Below are 14,233 nucleotides of genomic sequence, written 5' to 3'. Positions count from 1 at the left end.
AAACTGCCAAACTTCCCCTGGCCATTCATGTGTTTCTTTAGCTTGCGGGACACTCTAGTCTGGGTCATCCATTTTACATCTGGGGAACAGTATAAAAATTAATAAACCACAACCCATTGTTGTCTAGAAGTAAATGAAAGGAAAAATGGGTTCTCATCTTGTCTGTCCCTCATAAACAAGATGTGTCACCTGTGTGCACATTATATTATTCATACCTCTGATGGACTAAATTTTGACTGTTGGTGTGACCTTCTGATGTAGTTCAAAAGGAAGACCTTTTGAGCCAACCTTAATTGTCTTAACCTTGTAAGTATATTACCAAACTGAAAGCCTATAAGTGCCACCTAATCTTGTTAGCAAAGAATGTCTTAGAAATAGGGACCTACCTGAGGTTATCATGCTAGCCTATCACTAATAGGACCTAATAGCCTTAAAACAAACTTTTTTTTACATCAACATTTCTGCACAGTGACATGAAAATGGCACAATGTTAAGCACAATTCATATTCAAAGCAGAGGTTGCAGATCATTCATGGTTGTTTAATTCAAGTGATCCCAATTCAATGGCGCATATAGGCTCATCAGCCAAACATATAGCTTTATTATGCTATTAAGGCTATACCATGAGTTAAGGTCATGCCGTTCAGTGTTTACTGATTACATTATTCTATAGCTATTTCATCAAATGATAATCTAGTCGTCAAATGAAAAAAGTTAGTTATGTATCCAATCATTAGTTATAACAATAATCTACTAAAAACGCAGACTTCAATCACCACCGTCTTGCCATCGGTTTCCGATGTACACGTTGCTGCAAGGGTATGTGGACTGTAGAGGTCTCCATCCTTCTGCATCCACCTCCCTCACTACTCGCATTTTTGTGCATCGGGCACACAGAGGGAGACAGAGAAGAACGCTTACTGTCACAGAGACTGGGGAACCTGAGACCTGAGACGTCCTCAGCGAGACCGAAGGGGAACTTTGATTTAACGACTAAACCGATGGAAACGTCGCGGACAAGCGGTAGCTCGCATCTTCGATGAGGGATTCGGCTTTCAGTATGTTTTAGATATGCTGTCCTTGGGCACAGCTCAGTGTAGGTTTGTATTTCGTTGCTTCTCCCAAATTGTACTGTGCTGCCGTGCTGTGACTGAACACCTAGGTCAGTCGAATGAAATTTAAGGAAGACAGAACATATTATTTCCAGCTTCGTGACATAGGACTTCCAGTTGCAACGGGTGCCGCGATGCCTGCGACATTTCGGTCTTTGTTTCTAGGTAAGTGAATTTCATTACCTTAAGAACTGAATTTAGCCTACTGTAACGTTGTCTTACAGTTTATTCTGGTTCATTCTCAACAAATTGTGTCAATGTGTTCCACCAGCTGTAGTAGTTAAAACTAAAGCTGTTGTTGGATTTTCTTGAATTTGTGTTCATAGTCGTTTTAACCTCCCTGTAGGCTACATGTCTGTACATTAAAGGTTCACCAGAGTAGCATAATTGTAGATAGGTATAATGTTGCCCTACGTTCAATATTATTTTTGGAGGACTGGTAAGTTACCAGGTTTGATACCATAAACTTGCCCCAAATCCGAGACAAGAAGTAACGAGTCCACTTCATTAAACATTGGAGAACCCCCACCATCCAACATACACTGAATTCTAACGTGAATTGAAAACAGATGTTCTTGAGTATGGAGTAGCATAATGCATTGGGCTTCTACAAAGACTTGAGCTTTTTTTTGTCAATAATTAAAAATATGAACCAGCATGCTGTCACCTCTGTCTTATAGTGGATGTAATTCTTTTGTTTGAGATTGAATAATTTTAATAGGCTAGGCTACTTTGCAAACAAAGACAGGGCATGCGGCCCAACCCGAATCACTTAATGTGTTGTGACAACGGATGACTAAAATAGACTGTCTTATTAAACCTCAAGTGCCGGAAAGGCAGTTTAAACGGCTGGTGTTCAGTGATGAAAGTGGCCAGCCATGCTGGAGAAAGCAGCCGCTCGCGTGCCCGCGTGTGTCGGGGTCGATGTTTTAAAGAGCAGTAGCCTGCCTACTCGAGACGCATCAGTGCGCCAGTGTTTTCTTCACGTCTAGACACGTGGAATCTTGGTGAATTCGTGTAACATCTAATAGCCTACCCTCTATTTACGTCATTGTTCAATACCATATGCAATACATACGTCTTTGTTTGCGTCTATGTGTGGGAGTTTGGGAAGGTGTGTATATAGAGAGATCCGGTATTTATTATAATCACTGCAGCAACTTTGGTCGTTTATTGTTGGCTATCATGTCATCCACCATAATGACTGGGACTTATGCTGAGAGGAATAGGCAGATTTCTCGCCTAAAGTTTATAGGTCCATACAGTCGCTTGCTGTCTTTAGCAGAAAACAGCACAATAACTTCCTATCTATCTAGTCTAGTAGCCTACTTGTCCCTTTCTTACCAGAAAGCTCATCAGGGTCCTGAAGTAAAGATGACGTAAAGAGAAACGATGGGAGGCACTCTTCTTACTAGCTGTGGTGGTGACCGATGCTAGTGTTGCAGACGTTTTTGTCAGTTCAAACCGTTCTGTTTAGGCTTACGAAGTAGCCCATGAACAGGCTAGATCTCATCAAACTGTCAAAATCATATTTTACGCACATTGGCAAGTCCACCAATGGCATTATCGTGAAAGTATAGACACAGACTGTGTTAATCAGTCAATTCACTGTCACCTACTCTTCTTCCTCATTATTATTTGGCTAATGATCACGTCTTAGCCTATATTCGCTAATCTTCCATTGGATTTTAATTTGACTAATCAAATGCATGTTAATAGGCTAATGTAATCAAATTTGTTTGACTTGCACTGTGCTGAACCTAATGTTCTGAAACACTGAAAAGCATGTCCATTTCTTCAAGATAATTTCATGTCATTTTCTTCATGAGAGATAATAGCATTTTTGTGTGTGTGTGTGTGTGTGTGTGTCTGAGTGTTTAGCTAAAATGTGTGTAAATAGCAAGTATTAAAATAGTCAAGTAATTACTTTTTCTGCAGTGTGGGTAGTACTGTAGCCTTCTCATTAACCAACGGATTTGATCAAGAACCCTAATGGAAGAAGAACTTATAGCTTCCCAATGGACCTACCGTTACTCTAAAATAAATCAATAGTCATTAATCGGTGTAATTTCCCTTTTATTTGTTTTTCGAAGTTGAAGTCCTCAACCATTGTTAATTTAGCATTTGTGGGAAATCTAATTATACAGCAAAGCAGTGTCATAAAAAAAACAGCAATATATTTTCTCTCTGCAAGTTCTCTTTAAGTCATTCTTTCTATTTGTATACACTTTCTCTTCTCTGTACTTTAATTTTTTTTAATCTCAACCCAACTTCCTCAACTTCCTTGAGTTGTATTATTGTAGATCACAATATAATATGGAATTGCAAAAAAGTGTATGGTCTACTCATTAAACCAGAACAGAATGAGGGTGCACTTCTGTGAAATGAACAAATGATCTGTAAAAAAGATCTTAGCCTATTTTGTGTGATTTTGATATCCTAAAACTGTGCACAAAAAACTTTGTATTTTCTACATTTACCCTGATTGCTCTTCTTGTCCATGGGGAAAGAAATCATCTCTACAGTAGCCTACATATAGCATAAAAGCCTCAGTGAATGAAGGGTTGAACTTTGTGATGGATCACCTTTCTCTCCTTTATAATTCTTCAGGTGACTTTGAATGTTAATTGACTGCTTGGACAGTAATAACAGATTGTATTTCAGTTGTCAGAAATATAATGGAAATATAATGAGTGGCCCTTTCACTGAGAGCTGTGTGAAGACCAAGCAGCTCTGCAGTGAGGTGAAGTACTGTATTTCACTTTGACCGATAAGGTTTTAATGTCAGTTTGACTGATACTGTTTTTAGCTCGCATGTGAAAGACACGGGCTAAGGACAGGTGTTTGTCTCTCTGGCCTTGGATGAGGCTTATTTTGAGTATTTTTTTTTTCAGAAATATTGTTCCCTAGTAATGTGCAGATTGAGATAAAAATAACATTTCTGTCCCCAATCTATATTTAGGTTATCTCTGGGGACAGGCGAGGGATCTCTGGAGATGTAGAGATGACAGGATGCATTGGACCCAGAGGTTATAAAGTGACATCTCGATGTGTTTGTCCCTGAATCACTGGAGTCTTTGCAAACACACACACACACACACACACACAAAACATAAATTCACACACATGAATACACACACACACACACACACACACACACACATTGCACACACACACCCACTCACACTTTCCCCGTCAGCACATCCAACACAGACACATGCCATCACACATTCATCATGAAAACACACAGTCTGATGGTGGGTGTCAAATGAATACGGAAAGCATACACTATACAGGCTTCAGTCTGGGAGGGGCCACTGTTAATGTGCCTACTTCCGTCTCCATTTTCATTTGCTAATTTGCTCTACTGCATTTCAGGCAACGGCTGACTGGGTCTGATGCATTTCTTTCATCAGAGTTAACAAAGATGCCATGACGGCGTCTCTAGATGAGGAAAATGACAGGGATTGCCTTTTGAAAGGTCAAATTACAAGAGGCTGTGAGATGTAGAACTCAGTCGTATGTTGAAAGAAGCATGCTAGACATGTAATGTTAGCCTAACCGTAGATACACGTCATCTTATAATTTAATGCTTGTAAAGAATACCCTACAAGAGTTTACAGTAACTAGCAGTTTAATTCATGAAAATGTTCATGCAACACATACTGTTATGCTCATGGCTTGAAAAATGGCGGCATGAAGTATTATTTAGTGGAAGAAAAGAATGGCCCAGCTTCTCTGGGTTGGGCTGTCATTGGCTGACATGTACTAGTGGGACACCCAAACTGCATTGCATTTCACAGCGTTGGCCTAAACCATCTGGCTGCACGGTGATCGGGACATTCCTGTGGTTCTCTATGGGAACGCGTCTCGGCTCCCAGTGTCTGCATGCTGCAGCAGCAGCAGCAACACACACGCAAACATAAACACCACGTGTGCCCCATGCCTCTGTGTGACCTTGCACTTGGCTGCTCCAGTGCATAGCCATGCAGGCTGAACACTGAACTCCACGTTTGCGCCTGTCTCCTTGGGACAGAGATGGGTTCTGCCATTTAGCTTGATTGCGGACATCCGCATGAGTGAAAGGGACACATAACGCATAACAGGCTAATTAGTAGCGAGCTACACTGTAAGGGGGGGTTGACTGGTCCTGAGAGGCAGGGGTTGGTGTCAGCTCGCATAAAAGATTTTTCTGGTGATGTTCCCAGTCTGAAAACCTGCGTTTGGAGGCAAGCTTTTGTCCACTCCCTTTCCAGTAGTCCCATGGAATCTAAACAGGGATGTACTCTTAAAAGAGACTTCCAATGTCAGGTTGAACAACGGTGGCCTTCCAGAATATGCAGTCTTGTTTCCTGACAGTGACTACTACACTACTCACAGCTTTTTTCTCTCTTTTTCTCTTTCTCTTTCCCTCTGCTCTCTCTTGCTCCTTCTCACCCTTTGTCTTTGCAGCAGACGTCTCATGTTTCATTGATAGAAGTGCTATTTTAACGTCAACAGACGAAATGTTTGTGTCTCTTTAGTCCATGAATTGTTCAGTGTGTGAATGGATGGGGTGGTAATAGGGAGCTTGTTTTATACCTGCTCCTGCTCTCCCTACCCCCCCCACCCCCTCCCCTCTCTCTGGAATATTTCTGCATTGAATCGATGTGTATTTTTAACACCAAAGACCTCGAAGGTACAAGTGAAGGTCGTTCTTGTGAGAGGAATATGTGCAGTTTAACATGTCTGGTATCATTTTTCTCCCTAACCACTCCTATACAGATAAGTACATCATGTAATAGTGCCTTGATATTATATGGATGCCGGCCATTAATGTTTCATTAGTTTGTGTGGTTAATCGTAAATAGTATTGTAAGTATTGTATAAAATACACGTGTGATGTGATGCACATGCCACATATACTTCACTAAAAGCTTATATTCTGAGAAAGATAAAGAGGGGTTTTGTAATAAACTGAAGTTGTATTTCAGTTGCTGTCTGACCTATAAATCTTGGGCCTCTTTCGTCCTCAACTGCTTAAATTACTCCCAGATTATTTTGGAACACGCGAACAGGAACTGCCTATTTTCCTTTACGGGCAAACCTTTGACAGATGTGCTTAAATGGTTCAGGTTCACAGTAATTTATTCCACATGTATCACATGCTTCCAATGTAGCAAGAGCGGCTTTGTTTTATGGGCTATCCGAGACCACTGCCCCCCCACCCACCCCACCTAATTTTTCAAGTTTATAAACGGGATTTCAGCATTTGCATGCCCTCAAGTCTTTCCTAATCACTGTGACCAGGCTCATTTGTGAGCAAAAGTGAGGATTTCTGCATTATTTGCCACAGTAAATAACCATGAAAGTCAATGGAGCAAGGGCAATTACTGTCTCCATTTTTTTTTTATTCCTGGAAACCTTACTGCTCCTTGCCTTTGGTGAGCATAAACATTCAGTAGAGAGTCTTCATAAAGGCTCTCGGAATCTGTGAAGGAGCAAACACTGGGGTGAACGACAGCCTCTATGAACCACACAAAATACGCAGCTGGATTCCATTGGTCCAAAGCTCTGTGGCTCTTGGCAGAGGCCCCTCTAAAGGGATCCATTCGTATTGTTATTGTCTTGGACCAGGCCACTTATTGAGAGCTCATGGACCAAGGATGTCTGCTAAAAGGTCGGAATTGAAGGCTGTGCGTTTTTTTTTTTTTTTTGCTGTTGTATCACTGCTGGTGATTTCATCATCGCTGTTGTCTCTGGTGATGCTCTCATTCCAGAGCCCCTCCAGCTCTCTTCCTCGTCCTCTCAAGCATGCAGCGAGTGCCTTAGCTAGAACCGGCAGCGTGGAATAAGGCAGGCACAGCCGTCTGTTACCAGCACAGCTCGCTTTTGATCTGTGTTTTCTCTTTGGAAAACAGGTAGATCTCTGTTTTTTTCCGCCCAGCTTGACTGATCTGACTGTTGGGTGAAAATAAACAGATTCGCTCGATGGAGGCTCTGTTGCAAAGATCGCTTTTAGTTTTCTGTTATTTTGTTGTTGTTTTTCTTTCTCTCGTCGCTCTTAGCTGTTCACATTGTAACTACCAAGACAAGTGCACACAACACATTATAATGCCAATTCGGTAAGCCCTCATGTTATGGGTGATTGCACCCAAAGTGCAGGACACTGTCAGAGCCTGTGATGAGAGGAAGAGATGGGAAACACTCTCAGTGAGGTGTCACCTGGACCCCCCATTAGTGCTCATGGAGGTTGTCACGTTGTCACACGGCAATGATGTATCATCATTAAAATTGTTCCTTTGCTTAGCAGATGCCCTTACCCGGGGTGACTTGGAGCACTCAACATTATCCATCCACACACTCACACACATACACACCGACAGACAGACACTCTCATACACACAGACACACACACACACGCACACACACACACACATACACATCTGTTTGTAAAGGCTGATAACAGCTGAAGGATACTGTCAGTTCTGAAAGGCATTTTACCACAAATTGTATATGTCTCTTATATGACTATTTCAAATGCTGACTTCCTCTGCCAACCCAAAATGACAGCTTATTTTCTTTCCATCTTTATCCAACTCTGTCTCTGTCTCTACATCCTCATTAAATGCATAGTTGGTGTGGTTGTAAGAAGTCATTTTTTTCATTAGCGTCTCTCGAGTTGAAGATAGTGGAAAGCCACATCCCATCTCGGTTCCCTGATTTGGTTAGCAAATGCTCGCCTATCTTTCTTCCCATCTTCTCTGACTCAAATGGAGACGTTCTGATGGAGACCAGAGGGTAGAGATTTCCCTCAGGCATCCAGAGAAACCCGAATATGCATTTCCTTCCTCACTGCAGGATGCTACCAATTCATTAGGGATTGTGTTTTTCTCCTTGCTACTGACAGCCAGCGGTAATTGAATCTCAGCAATTGATTGCAGATAAATAAATATGATCTATACAATGACACCACGTTTCACAATGCCAGAGGAGGTCTATATGCCCCCCCTCCCCACACCAGTACCACCACCTTTGTCACCATGTGTTTTTTTATTTTTGTTCTATTGAAAGCATCCTGAATGGGAGGAAATGTCCCACGTCGCTCTATTTAGACGCCTGCTGTTCCTTTCAATTTGAAACAGTCTATTAGCTCCACTAGCGGGCTACTCCATTAGGTGTTTTGAACCCGCGTGATCAATTGTCTCACTCCATTTCCCTCTCTTTTGCCAAAACCTCCCTCTCCCTCCAACCTCGCCACCCCCCCCTCTCTCTGAGTGTTCACACAGGCATTCTGCAAGATTCCCAGCTCATGTCCTTTGAGTGTGTCTATCCTCCCCTGGTCACTCCTCTGTAGCCTGAAGGATCTGGGGGGGGGGGGGTTTGGAAGGCTTGGTGACAGTGGGGTGCGGTGTGACTAGTGTTCATCGTCTGGGCTTGTTTCTGTTTGGGCCCCACTCAATTTCTGCTGGATCAGGAAAAAATAAATCTATTGCTGCTTTAGATGCCTTAGGTTAACTTTCAATCTTAGTCTGTGTCTTTAAATGTTTGATAGTTAGAACTATCTTCTTATTTGTACCATAAAAGGGTCAATATTGTAGTGGCAATGTCAGGATGCTATTTAATTCAGTGGATGCTTTCTGTGCATATGCATTTTATTGCAGGGGTAGTGCAGAAGGCTTTTGCTTATTACATTTTAATGACTTTTACAGCAAGTGATGATAAGCATTTAATGCGATATTTAGTCCTCACGTTAACCTCTTGTAGTTTTATTTCATAGTTGCAGGCATTTGTGATGAACAGTTTAATCACATGCCACAATGCCATGCATTTTTTTTTTGTTTACACACGCAGAAACACTGTTAAATTGTGTATCGTTGATCAATCACTAGGCTGCTGGCAATTAACATAGTAGCAAAGCTGATTACACCGTCCTGCAGTGTCACAGTAACAAAGTGCCTCAACCTTTAAAGGGGTGGAAGTGAGACCCACTCAATGGCGGAGACTTGTGTTTGCATAGGAGATTAAGTCGCTTATTCAGGTGCTTGGGCTATCAAGAGTGATCCAGCGCATAGCATAGCTTTGCTGAAAAAGCACATTTTCCCCCTCTCTGCAATCCCCCTCTGGAAACTGTTCCAGAACAGATGGCACCACCACCTTTGTTTTTTACGAGTCGTTAGACTTGACTTGTTGATGAAATGGAGACTTTCCGCTGTTCCACTCAGGGCAGATGTGTCTCTTTATGCTTAAATGTATCAATGTTCCTACACAGCACATGTCAAGATAGTGTCTCAAATGTCCAAAACATTCCCTTCAACCATTACATTTTTACCTTACAAGACTGCAGATGTAGCCCGTCCAATGAGGGCATTAGATGGTGGGGAGTGGAAGGGACCTTGCAGAGATGGCATGACACTGTGTTACCCGGAGATAAAAACAGAAAAATACATCCCCTTGTTATTCGGCATGCTCAGTGCACACTTCTGCCCTGGGACCGCCAGTCCGCTTTATTTCACGAGCGAGGGAGGCCCCTGTCTATCTGCGTCTACAGGCTCACGCAGTACCTCGGGGGAGACGCAAATTAATGCCATCGACTTCCCGGGCGGAGGCTGGCAGCGATATTTCGTGCAGATGCTACCATTTTCCCTTCAGATCCTCCATTGTTTAGTCATCCTCTGCCTCGCACGTGTCTCTCCCTCCTCTCTTTACCTTTATCCACATGCGAGCTGACAGGCCAGCTGTAGTGCAGGATACTGAGAAAAGAAAGCGAAGAAGACTCCGCCGCTTTTGGTCTCAAGCGTTGTGTCGTTTATTGGTCTAAGGATATGCTATTTTTATACAACAGTAGTGAGCTAAAATTAATCAAAGCCAGCCATTTTACGCATGCCATGCCACGTAAAATATGCATGACTCGGCAAAATTGTTTATTTTAAGTACACACAGCATACATGAGGCACGGCGAATAAATGCACAAAGTGCTTACACCATTGATTTGCCAGTAGAATATAGTTTATTCCTCCGTTGGTATTTCAGAGGAAGCTTTGAATTTCTCTATTGGATAGGCAGTCATAAGTTTTGACTGGTGTCAGTCACTCACACTGACTGGCTTGGAGTGTTGGGATGTGGTGTGATTTACTGTTAACAGTCCAGCCGGCTATTGAAAGGAAATGGCAGCGTCTGCAAAACGAAGCTCTTACGATAATTAAAATTGGAACAGGAATTGGTCAGGGGCCCAGAAAAATCATCTTGATCGGAATCACAGTTAATAACGGGAGAATGCACTCGATGCGGCATTGACAGTATAATTTGTACCAATGTGTTCGATATGAAATATGTCAAGTTATGCCTCGCTGGAAGTGATTGCGATGCAAGGCCAGTAGGCTACAGTACCTTGTGCTTTCGGGCAGCCTGTGAGGAAATGGCCTCTTTGTTGATTGTTGAAGACAAACACCCCCCCACTGCCACATTGAGGAGGAGATGCTATTTTTTTACTCGCACAACCCTCTTTCCTCTTGGATGCACTCTTGACATTGAGCAGTGTGGAGAGGCCAGCTCCTCAGTAGTCCCTTTGCTAATGAGGCTATTAAATCCATCCTTCCGTGGTGCAGAAGGACTGCTAGAGAAGAGCGCGGGTCCTCCTCCTCCTCCTCCTCCCCCTCTGCTGCCTCAGCAAACAGCCCTGCCCGGCTCAGCCCTGCCCTGCCCCCGGACGTCCACGGAATGGCCAATGAACGAGCGCGAAAAAGGCAAACGCGGCCTGTCTGGAGCCAGACCGTGTCCCACTAGCCGAAGCCGTTCCAGCCGCTTACACTCTCCCGCTCCCTGTCTGGTGCTATTCATTTGGCTGCTGCTCTCGCTGATTCGATGCCATGTCTGCGTTCGGGGACAGACAGTAACCTGTGGCTAATGAAACACATTGTGACTAAATTCTCCCTAACTGTCTGAGTGTAAAACGGTGCAGCGGCCTTACAAACTGTATTGCTCAGCACATAGCTGGACTGTGTGCATTGTGGTGTGGTTGAAGTCTCTCTGCATTAGGCTGGAAGACTTTGCTCTGTCATTCACATGCCATGCCATGTTTTATTGATTAGCTCATGCTTAACCAGCTGTATCGAGGATTTATTTGCATAAACGAGTGAGCTAAACACCAGTTGGAGGTGTATGGGGTCATTTTCTTTTGACTTTCAGCCTTTTGATGCCTTTCAGAATTGACTGTCGGACGATCGTTTTTTGATACCACATGCCTGGCGATTACAGTATCTGCGGCTATTTTTTTGCAGTTATTTACATCAAAAACTGCCAGACAGTTTCCTTCAAATAGGTGGCCAGGTGCTGGGGCTGAATAGCACCAGTTAGCACCAGGCCAGGTTGAGAAGTGGTGCTCTTAGCAAGCCCCAGCCAGCAGCCACTCCAGCCATTGATTCATGCGGACTCAAGGAGGCATGTGAGGCAGCCAAAGTGGTTTTCGTGTGGGGTCAGATGCGCTCTGAATAGAGTGTTTACCATGCTTCCCACACGCCATGACTTATTCATACTTCAAAAAAGCCCCCATTCAGCAGAGATGGCTTATCCGCCAGCGGTGGGTGCATCCGACTGCACTGGGTTGTGCGGCGCACCGCACAGATATTGAAGCCCGGCCATTTTTTTCATCTCATTCACAAATACTGTAGGCTACTCAACGAATGAATTGTACTGTACTTGCTCTTTATTCGCACCAGCTTCACACACTAGCACACACACACACACACACACACACACACACACACACACACACACACACACACACACACACATGCTAGAGTAAGAAAAAAATCAAAGGAGGCCTTTGTATTGAAAACCTCACAGTCACTACCCTGCTATCAGCCCCATGTAAAGTTGATGGTTTAGGCCTCTGTCGCTCTGATATCCCAGAATTCCTTTAATACGAAACACCTTCTTTAGGCCAATTAAATTAGAGTGACATCAATTACGGGTGGCGGCTTCGCCAGTAGCCGCACGAACGGCTCGCACTGTCATGTGCAGAAGAGGCGCATTAATGCGGTGAATTAATGTGTTTAAGGGAGGCACAATTAAAACGAGAGCGAGAGGTGATAACGACGAGCTTATGGCTGCTCAGAAGGGGATTACGCCACATAGCTGTCTGTCTTCAAATACGAGCTGGCTTATCCCTGGGCTCCTGCTCTTTACTGTGTTGAAATGAATGGCGGATCACCGCAAAATGGCATGAAAGGGAATGTACCGGGAAGCTTGGGGTTGGGGGGGGGTTGCGATGATAGTGCTGGTGGTGGTGGTGGGTGGGTGGGGGTTGGAGAGTAGAGCCTCATTAGGGGCTCACAGGTGTGTCATAAATGAGACGGAAGATGGGTGGCAGATTTGCCCCACATCACTTTATGTCTGTCTTTCACTGTCACACATACACACAAACACACACACACACACATGCACACACGTCTTGAGGCTGATCAGAGACAGGCGATTCATATGTGACGCGTGAGCCGCGTGATTATTTTTGAGTGTGTGTGTGCGTGTGTTTTGTCTCTCTCTGTGCATTCTCATGATTTTTGTTTTGTTTTATTTTTTGCTTTGGTGTCATGGTGACAGTTACAAACATGCTGCACGAAAGTAAAAAGAAAAAAATACAGATCTGTAGTTTGCCTTTGTCTTATTGCCTGTTTTTCCCCCTCCTGCATCCCAAACATTCCATAGAAGCGGCAACCCTGAGGATGATGTATAACATGTCGTGATCTGCGGCTCATGTGATCAAATCAATACTCAGAAATCACCTCTGCTCCCCCGCTGAGAAATGACCGGCCTGGGAGGCAGCCAAATTAGGGAGCGATTTCTGTTTACAGGTCACCCAAAGGGCACTCTGAAAAGACCTTGAAAAACTGCCCCGTTAGCAATGGCTGACCACGTCCATTTTGTCATTGTCACGGGAATGACATCAGATAGGCAGCAGTGGTGCGTGCAGCGATGGAACACAGAATGCTAAACATGGCGTGGGCAGGCTATCGTGTGTCCTCTGAAGAAAATAACTAAACTGGACCATTATAAAGACATTAAGCTCCGAAATTAACCTTTATTTTTACTTTTGGAGCCACATAACATGGTTAAGTGGCACTCAGTTTCCTTGTTAGAGGAATTATATTGAGTATTCTGCCAGTATGGTCCCATGTCATCTTCTAATGAAGTCTGACATTACATGCTCTCTGCTTATGGCAGAGCAGCGCTTTGGAGTGAGCTAACGAGCCGCCGTGATTCGTCCCGCTTGCAAGATGGAACCGTGTTGGCACAGGGTTGTGAAGATGGATCGTTCCGGACATTTTTTTTCCCAAAGCTAGCATCGATAGCGTCAGCGCTTGGACGCTAGCAGACACGTAACAAGGAGGTGTGGGTGGAGGGTTGTGATGCAGACGCATGTCCATTGACGCTCTGGTTAACTTGCCTTGGTTTTTTAAAGGCAGCTGCTATCGGGAGTGCAGGAATTTGATTCCTGTCGCTGGGATGCCTTCCTTCATTTGTGTGTCGCTAATGGTGTCCCTCTGACCTAGTTCCCTTTAGCCCGTGCCGTATTTCTTATATTCGCTTTCCTTTCCCTGACAATCTCTCCCGCTACGTGCTTAATCACCGGCCCGACTATTGATTTCACAGAACATTTGTGCGGGAAAAAAAAGCATTTAACCCATCTTGTCTACAGGGTGGACGTTTTTGATTTATCATTCTGTGCCTTAGTATTTAAGGGCATTAATATGCATGGCTTGTGGCAAATGTACATGGGCTTACAAAGCCTTCATTATTTTTAAGCATTGATTTATTTTCGTCCTCCATTTTTCCAGTCAATTTTTTTTGCCTTTTCCTTTTTTGCTGCTGGTTGCAAACTTGAGTTTGTTACAAGTAATCTTGGCAGCCTTCCATTCATCAGGACTATTTGTGTGTCGTTTCATAAATGGATTGGACGAGTGAGGAAGCGAAGAACGTATCGGACTGCTTCCCCGCATGTCAGGGCGTGCTGTTTGAACAGGAGTGGGGTGGGGGTGGTGGTAACGAATGAGTTTGTGGCAACGTCGCTCCTTGATGTTTTGCGGCGGACGCCTCTGAGTCACCCCGTAGCCAGCATGTGAACCTCTTTCCTTTTGTGCCGC

At 43.8% G+C, this 14,233-nt stretch overlaps 1 protein-coding gene across 1 annotated transcript in view; it reads left to right on the top strand.

Annotated features, from left to right (window-relative positions):
- The first annotated feature begins 664 nt into the window (after positions 1-664).
- The window catches only part of clmpb (CXADR like membrane protein b), a 63,589-nt gene continuing 50,020 nt past the window's right edge, over positions 665-14,233 (top strand). Inside the window, exon 1 of the mRNA XM_048265025.1 lies at positions 665-1,277. Coding sequence (XP_048120982.1) covers positions 1,172-1,277 — 106 coding nt within the window. The 5' untranslated portion in view covers positions 665-1,171. The remainder of the gene's footprint in view (positions 1,278-14,233) is intronic.

Source organism: Alosa alosa, chromosome 15 (genome assembly GCF_017589495.1).
Source record: "Alosa alosa isolate M-15738 ecotype Scorff River chromosome 15, AALO_Geno_1.1, whole genome shotgun sequence".
Classification (NCBI taxonomy): Eukaryota; Metazoa; Chordata; class Actinopteri; order Clupeiformes; family Clupeidae; genus Alosa; species Alosa alosa.
The sequence above is the reverse complement of the archived record's forward strand: the minus strand, read 5'-3'. Positions and strand labels throughout refer to the sequence as shown.